Source organism: Apus apus, chromosome 15, assembly GCF_020740795.1.
Source record: "Apus apus isolate bApuApu2 chromosome 15, bApuApu2.pri.cur, whole genome shotgun sequence".
NCBI classification, from domain to species: domain Eukaryota; kingdom Metazoa; phylum Chordata; class Aves; order Apodiformes; family Apodidae; genus Apus; species Apus apus.
The window spans coordinates 15,424,176-15,432,095 of record NC_067296.1 but is presented as its reverse complement, the minus strand read 5'-3'; the positions used below and the strand labels follow the sequence as shown (position 1 = coordinate 15,432,095).

The 7,920-nt window shown below is 65.4% G+C and overlaps 1 protein-coding gene across 1 annotated transcript; it reads right to left on the bottom strand.

Moving 5' to 3' along the window:
* Nucleotides 1-2,795: 2,795 nt before the first annotated feature.
* On the bottom strand, nucleotides 2,796-7,002 carry MMP9 (matrix metallopeptidase 9). The gene is made up of 13 exons (XM_051633359.1): nucleotides 6,852-7,002; nucleotides 6,416-6,654; nucleotides 5,976-6,124; nucleotides 5,666-5,794; nucleotides 5,414-5,587; nucleotides 5,169-5,342; nucleotides 4,888-5,061; nucleotides 4,619-4,774; nucleotides 4,305-4,530; nucleotides 4,042-4,181; nucleotides 3,797-3,947; nucleotides 3,585-3,688; nucleotides 2,796-3,334 (listed from the first exon to the last, which is right to left on the bottom strand). Exons 2-13 carry the CDS (start codon nucleotides 6,565-6,567, stop codon nucleotides 3,225-3,227), a joined length of 1,839 nt encoding a protein of 612 aa, XP_051489319.1. The 5' UTR covers nucleotides 6,568-6,654; nucleotides 6,852-7,002; the 3' UTR covers nucleotides 2,796-3,224.
* Between the last annotated feature and the right edge of the window lie 918 nt (nucleotides 7,003-7,920).

Genomic DNA, 7,920 nt, shown 5'->3' with positions numbered 1-7,920 from the left:
GGGCATGGGGGGGTTCAGCTGCAAGTGGCCCCCGAGCCCAGGCACAGGCAGGATCCTGGCGTGGGGCCACGTACAGCATCAGTGCCCCATTTAACTGCCAGGAGCTGCCCGGGAATGACAAGAGTGAGCTGCACAGCTCCACTGTCAGGCCAAGGGTTGGCACGGCACAGCCAGACCACCCCCTTGTCACCTCTGCACCCCCTTTCCCGGGACGGAGACCACCGAGTTCTGTGCGACTCCGAGAGCCAGCCTCGGACACACAGCATCCCTGTGAACCGCCCTCTGCCACCAGAGAGCCCCCCTGAGCACATCCCTGCTCCCAGCCCCCAGCACTCCCTGTGCCATGCAGTCCCTGGGTAAGGGACATTGCCCCCACAGCCCTTCCCAGTGGGTGTCCCAGCATCCCTCGCCGGTGCTGTTACTGGCAGCAAACCTCCCACGAGCATGACATGTGCTGGAAGCACTGGGAAACCTCCCGAGGGGGCAGCCAGGAGGGGACAGTGGCACTGCCCACAGCCGTCCCACCTTGCGCAGCTCCCGGCTGGGGGCAGTGGGCAGGGGAGGCTGAGCACCCCACACGCAGAACCCCTCTCCCATATACACCCCTTTGCACCCCACGTCTAGTGCCTGGAGTGGGGACTGTGGGGGTCCAGCCCTGGCAGCCCACGTGGAGCCCTGCCCTGCCTCTCTCCCCGCACTCCAGGACCCCCAGGGATGCCGCCAGGGACGGTGGGGTCCCTCCGACTCCCACGCAGCCCCCCACGAATTTGGGAGAGGGGCTGAACACACATACATACACACACACACACACACACTCCTTCATCATCAGGAGCCGTTGTCAGGGCTGACACCGGGCCCTGTTTCCACGGCAACGTGAGAGGCTCCATCACTGCTTGGTTGCCAAGGCAACTGCCACCGAGACCGGCTGTCTCGGGACACGGCGCGGGGAGGGGGGGGAGCTGCGCTCCAGGGATGCCCCGGTGCGACCCCCCTCCAACCCGAATTCGAAGGGGCGTGGCCAGGCGGGGTGTGGCTGGGAAGGGCGTGGCCAGCGCAGCAGCGCCGCCTGGCGGCGATGAGGAGCCGCGCAGCTCCAGGTCACGCCAGTCCGTGTGTCTGCATGGGGCAGCCCCACCTCGGGGACACCAGAGTGGGCCTGCGGGTGGTCCCCACGAGGCCCCATGCGGTCGGATGGCATCGTGGGGCCTCGTGGGGACCACCCACGGGCAAACGGGACTCGAAGGGGCGGGCAGGAAGCGATGACTAACTCACCACCTCCCACCAGCGCCCTTCGCCGAGGGCGCAAGGTCACGCAGCCCGGCGCAGCGCGGTGCTGTCCGTCGGTCGGGTTTCTGGGATCGATACGGCTCCAGTGACAACGCAGCAATAGCCACCACCTCCCCCCCCACACCCCAGGGAACCGCAGGGCGACAGCCTGCCGGCCCCAAGCCCACTACAGACTCCCCCAGCCCACCCTCCTTTGTGACTTTCCAAGAAGCAGCGTGCGGCCTTGCAACCTGCAGCCATGCCCCTGATTCTGTCCTGTTGTTTGTCCCACGGGACCGGGGCCTTGTTCCAACAGACAGGCGGGATGGGGTAGGGCAGGCCCCTGAGGTGCAGGGATTGCCCAGGGATGAGGGATCCTATCCAGATGGCTGAGCCCCGCTCCCTGCTCTACAGCCCCATTCCCTGAGCCCTGCAGCCCCCCACCAGTCCGACTCCAGGGGTCTCCACTGCCTCAGAGGGGTTGAGATAACGGACTGCTGGTCTGGGGTGACTCCGAACCCCCCCACAGTGCCCCGACGACCCGGCCCTGCTACACGGACCCCCCCCAGGAGGACCCCCTGAGGCGGATCCTGCCCACAGTCCCTGTTGCGCGGACCCTTCTCACGGAAACCCCACGGAGCCTGTCTCTAGACCCTGCCCCACGGATCCTCCCGCGGACCCTTCTCGCCGCCGGCCGCGTCCCGCTCTTACCTCCGCTGCCATGTCCGGGCGGGTCGGTGCCGCGGGCGGGCGCGGGGCCGTGGCGGGGTAGCGCGGTGACGGTGAACCGCCGGCTCATGGCCCCGCCGCCTCCACAAGTGGCTCCGGGCCCCGCGGCCGCCGAGCGCGGCCCCGCCGGGCGCTGACCGGGGTCCTAGTGCCGCGGCACCGCCCGCCGCCAGCCCCGCCCCGGGGGACCCGGCCCGCACCGGAACGGCTCGGCTCGGCCCGGCTTAGCCAAGCTCAGCCCGGCCCGGCCCGGCCCGATTCGGTTCGGTTCGACGAGACTGTCCGTGGGGTCGCCACCGCCGCCTCTCGGAGGGTGCTGGGTCCAAACCCGGAGGAGGAGGAACGGGACCACCCTCTACCCCCGCCCTGCGCGGAGCCGCGGCCGCTAATTACGGCTAATTACACCCCGGTGCTGCGGCCGCTCCGCCCTGCCACCGCCCCGGGCAGCCCCCGGACACGGCTGGGGCAGGGCGGCTCCGCGGGGGGGGCCGGGCTGCTGTGAGGGAGCCCGACCACAGGCTGTGACCCAGCCTGGGACAAACGGAGAGCTGGGACCTGGGGGAGGGCCGGGGGCTGCTGGGCACAGAGGACCGTGGGCAGGAAGGGCTCGGGAGGGTGCAGGGGAAAGGAGGCAGGTGGTGGGGGATGTTGGGAGAGAGGGACACGCTCCCCGTGGGATCCAGTGTGTCTTGGGGATCCCAGAGCCCTCAGCAGAAGGAGAGGATTGGCTGCTGCCCCTGGCCTGGCATCCTGGGGGTTTGCCATGGCCCCGGATGCAGATGGAGCACTCAGAGGCCATGTCCAAAGGATTGTCTTTATTAAAAACAGAAAGATTTGGCAGAGCAGACACAGGCTGGAGGGAGGCAGAGCCCTTAACCCATGCCCTGGCTGAGCTCCCCTGAGCACCAGCACCCCACAGAGCCCACCCAACACAGCACGGCTGGCTCAGGAAAAGACAAAGTCGGTACAAATCCATGGGTGGTTTGAGCCAGTCAAATGTCTCAGCACAGTGGAGCCAGTGCTGCCTGTGGCGAGAGTCCTGCTCCCCAGCTGGGGCTCCCTGTGCTGGGCAGCCCCCACAGGGCGACCCCAGCACTCCCTGTGCCCTCCTGCAGGGGAGGCAACAAAGCCCCCAGCGCAGTGGGGGCTCCCCATGGCCCCCTGGGGTCTGGATGGGAGCAATGGGCAGGGAGCAGTGTGCTGGCCGAAACTGGGCACCCATTGGGCCCTCAGTGCTGGGGGCACTGCAGGATATCATACTTGATATAGCCCACCCGGTCCACCTGGTAGCGTGGCGTCATTCTCCAGTAGAAGCTGCCTCGGCAGAAGTGGTACTTGTCTGGGGCAGGAGGGGACAGAGGGTCAGCAAGAGGGCAGCCATGCCAGGAGCCGTCCTGGCAGCCACCTGAGCAGTGCAGGCACACAGGGATCTGGCCCCAGCAGACAGCCCTCACCATGGCCCAGCCAGCCCCACTGCAGGGATCTGCTGGGCTGATGCTGTGCTGTGCCCGAGGGTGAGTCCCATGGTGCAGGAGGCTCGGGACAGCCTGAGGATGACTCCATGGTCCCCCCACCAGGTCTCCACTCACCTTGGTAGAGGAAGATGTTGCGTGCATCAAGAGGGACACCAGTGAAGACATCATCAGTGGCACGGGGATAGCCCTTGTCCACCCTCTGGACCTTCACATCCAGCCTTCAGGGAGAGCAGAGCCATGCTGGGGGCTACACGAGCTGTCTGTCCCACCCCTCACCTCACTGGGGCAGCTGGCAGGCACTGCTGCAGCCATCCAGACCTGCTCACCTCCAGTAGTTCTCCCCACTGAAGAGCAGCACTTTGCCGCGGCCCCGCTGCAGGGCCCCCGAGATGCGGTTGGCTTCCTTCCCGATGCCCAGCTTCTCGATCCTGCGGGGGCCCAGCACACTCGTGCCGGAAAACACCCAAAACTGCCGACCTGCAGGCAGGAGAGAGCACAGTCAGTTGGGCCTGAGGGTGCCAGGGCAGCACTGGGCTCCTCATGACACTGGTGGGGCAGGGGCAGAGCTCACCGGCAAAGAAGAAGACCCTCTTGGTGAGCACGTCCTGGAAAGCAGCATCAATGACAGCTGGGAGGCCAGGCCATGTGTCTGTGACTGAGAAGGCGCCCTGGATGCCCGACTTCCAGAAGGATGAGTGGGTCCAGTATTTCCTGGTGAGGAAGGTCAGCTGTCCCAGTCACCTGAGCCTGTCACAGCCCTGTGTACTCCCACACCCCAGCACAGCCCCATGTGCCCCCACAGCCCCTCATCACCCTGGCACTCCCCAGGCTCACCCGTTCTTGAAGAAATGCAGCTCCCCATTGATCTCTGTGATAGCATCAAAGTTCTTCTCTGCACAGGCGTCCTGGCTGGGGTCCACAGGAATGGGCCCAGCCGTGGGCTCTAGTGTTTCCTCCTCCTCCTCAGTGGTGAAGGTGCTGCCGGCCTCTGTGGGCATGGGCTGGGGCTCCTTGGTGGGCAGAGGTGCAGGGGCAGTGGGCTCTGGGCCAGAGCCGCGACCTGAACAAGTACAGGGGAGGACATGAGGCTGGGGGCCAGCCCAGCACCGCAAGACCCCCAGCATACCCTGCTTGGCACAGCTGCTCACCATAGAGGTACTGGATGCCCTGAACATCATCTGGGTCCAGCTGGAAGTCCTGGACATAGCTGTACATGGGGTACATCAGGGCCTGGCGCACGCTGGAGTGGTCCAGCCCCAGTGAGTGCCCAAACTCGTGGGCAGCCACCAGGAAAATGCTGTAACCTGGGGAAAAGCACTGGCCTCACTGCCTGGCAGGATGGGACATGCTGGCTGGGGACCATGACCCCCATGGGGGCTGGATGACACTGAGGAGAGCACTGGTGGGGGGTTGGTACCTCTGTCAGGGCAGAAGCCCCACTTCTTGTCAGTGTCATAGTTGCTGGTGGTGGCACACCAGAGCTTGCCATCCTGCCTGCCCTGGCTGGTGCAGGTGTTGTAGGTCTCCCCCAGGAAGGTGAAGGGGAAGACGCACGGGTCCCCCTGGGAGTTGCCACCAATCACCGCTGTGTCTGCAGCGCAGAGTCAGTGGGGCTGAACCAGGGCTGGGCCAGCCCCAACACCCCTCAGGTGCCCACCCAGGTGACCAGCCACCCCACACCCTGCTCTCCACTGGCACCTCGGTTTGGGCAGAAGCCGTATTTCTTATCCTGGTCAAAGTTGGCAGTGGTGGCACACCAGCGGTAGCCGTCAGAGCGCCCGTCTGTGGTGCAGCTGTCATAGGAGATGCCCTCGAAGATGAAGGGGAAAACACAGGGGGATCCATCGCTGTTGCCTCCGTTGGTGTAGAGCACTGTGGGGTGAGGGAGGTGAGGATGGCCCCGGGCGCTGGGGCCGGGCAGGGCTGTGGCTGCCACTACTCACGTTCGCTGGGACAGAAGCCATATTTCTTGTCCCGATCGTAGCTGGGGGTGGTGGCACACCAGGGCAGCCCGTCCCTACGCCCCTCTGTGATGCAGCGGGAGTAGGAGCGGCCCTCGAAGATGAAGGGGAAGTGGCACTCTGCCCCGCCGGCGTTCCCGTGGTGGGTCTTCACCACTGCTCAGGACAGAGGCGGCTCAGCCACGGGCTGGGGTGGGTGTCAGTGCACCCCAACCCACTGGGCTCCGCTCTTACCTAAACCAGTTCCCAGTGTCCAGAACTCATCGTCGTCGAAGTGGGCATCACCCTGGATGCCCTGGCCTGGGGGAAAGGCATGGGCCAAGAGCCCATCCTTGCCATCAAAGGGGTACCCGTCCCCATGCTCTGTGGAGAAAAGCACCCTCAGAGCCAGCCCCACCAGCAGAGCCCCCACGTGTGCACAGACCTCTGGCTGGCACAGGCAGGGGCAGAGGGACCCTGAGTATGGACAGGGACATGTAGGGTGACAGTCCTGCAGGCAGTGTATGTCACCAGCCTGGCCCCAAGCCCACCCACGGGACATCACCTCCACTGCCAAACATGATCATGATGTCCGCCTCGCCGCTGTATATCTGGGTGAAGGTGAGAGGGGTCACATCACTCCACACTTTGAACGCTCGCTTGAAGGCATCATCGATCACAGTACGGTCCAGGTCGGGGGAATAGTTCATCACGCTGCGGGGGGAGTGGGGGTCAGTGCTACTGGGTCTTGGCTCCTGATGCAGGAGGGCCCCTGCCCCAGGGGGGACAGCAGCTCTGGCACAGCCAGGCAGAGCAGCTGGCCACAACCCTTGGGCTGGGGCTCAGATGCTCGCTCTCCCAGTCACTGCTGCTGCTGTGCTGGCTTGGCCCCGGTTGTGCCAAGACCCAGCTGAGCTGGCAGTGCTGAGGCTGCTGCCCATCCCCATCACCCAGGGACTATTGCCCGATGGGCACCAGGTTCCATCTCCTGGGACAGAGACTCACCGGTAGGTCAGGTCCATGTGGTCCCACTTGAGGTCCCCCTCAAAGGTGAGGAAGGTGCCCACATCGGGGACACCACAGCGGGGGGCTCGCATGGCTTCCAGCGTGCCAGCATCCAGCTGCCCTGTCTCCTCCAGGCCCAGCTGCTTCTGCATCCTGCGCAGCGCCTTGCCCAGGGACACGTGCCTGCTGCCTGCCCTCGCCTCTGCCTCCGTGGTGTAGCCGAACCGCAGCAGGTAGCTCTGGGGAGCAGAGGCAGCCGGAGGGTCTGAGCGAGGCAGGAGGGGGTCGGGCAGCCCCAGGCATGGCACATCCCCGCTGCCCAGCCCCAGCCCGGGCACTCGCAGGGCTCAGGCAGCCCCAAGTTTGGCTGCAGCCCCACACTGCTGCCCAGGAGTCCTGGGGGCCCTGGGGGGCCACGGGGTTGTGCTTCCCTCACCTCTGCCAGCTCCAGGTCTGACCGGGTGCTCACCAGCTCCCCCGGGAAGGTGACAAGTGTCTGCGGCTTGTTCTGGAGAGGGGCTGCACAGCAGGTCAGGGCCAGCAGCCCCACGGCCAGCGGGGCCAGGAGGAGCAGGAGGGTGCGTGCCATGGCCCGGGGCTGCTGTGCCGGGTCCCTGCTGGCTCCCTCCTATTTATGCTCGGGAAGGGCAGTGAGTCACCCTCAGACCCCTCACCGCCGGCTCACTGCTCCCTTCCCACGGTGACGAAACCCACACTCAGGCTCCTCTGTTCCTGCTTTAACTGTTTCATCACCTTGTTTACCAAACACACTGTGTCCCACGGCCACGCACGGGTGACGACAGGTGTGAGGGCAGAGCCAGGGCATGGCACAGCTGCCCCATGGTGGGGCAGTGAGGGGCATAGCTGTGCTGGCGCCAAGGCTGTGGTGGCAGTGGGGTCACAGAGGGTGGGGGCCAACTGTATGTGTGAGACCCTGCAGCCATGTCACCATGCTGGCTGAGATCCATGTCCCCCAACATGGCTGTGTAATCCCTGTGAGGCAGGGCACTCCCAGCACAGGAGGCTGTGGCTCATCCCCCCACAGTGCCTCTAACCCATGGCAGAGCTCTGTGGGACCAGGGGCAGCTCCGTGCCCAGCAATGCTTCAGCCAGTACCATGGGACATGGGGTGCCCCATCCTTGCCACTGGCTGCTCCACAGGGTGCTGCTGACTCAGGTTCCCACCCGACGCAGCACAAACCTTGTCATGGGACGGTGTTTTCCCGCTTCTCTCAAAGTGCCGACGCTTGTGGGAACAGGAGTGGTGAAGGGGAAAGCAAACAGGGACCAGGAGCGAGGAGAAAACAGATGGAGTGGAGAGAAAGGTGCAGCATCAGCTGGGGGTGGGAGGGCTGGTGCAGCCCAGACACAGATCCCAGAATGGGTCCCCCTTTCATGGCTCTCCCAAACCCCAGCTCATCGGGCTCTGGCCCAGGCTGCCCTGTCCCTGCAGCTGCTCTGTGCTCCTGGCTGTGCCCCCACAGCCACCCCCTCCCTGCATCAGC

Excerpts from the sequence above, each read along its gene's own strand:
- MMP9 (XM_051633359.1), bottom strand. The coding sequence starts at position 6,567 with ATGCAGAAGCAGCTGGGCCTGGAGGAGACAGGGCAGCTGGATGCTGGC. Across the intron at positions 5,795-5,975 it reads GATCATGTTTGGCAGTGGAG|AGCATGGGGACGGGTACCCC; the intron begins GTGATGTCCCGT and ends TTTTCTCCACAG. Across the intron at positions 5,062-5,168 it reads CGGCTTCTGCCCAAACCGAG|ACACAGCGGTGATTGGTGGC; the intron begins GTGCCAGTGGAG and ends TCTGCGCTGCAG.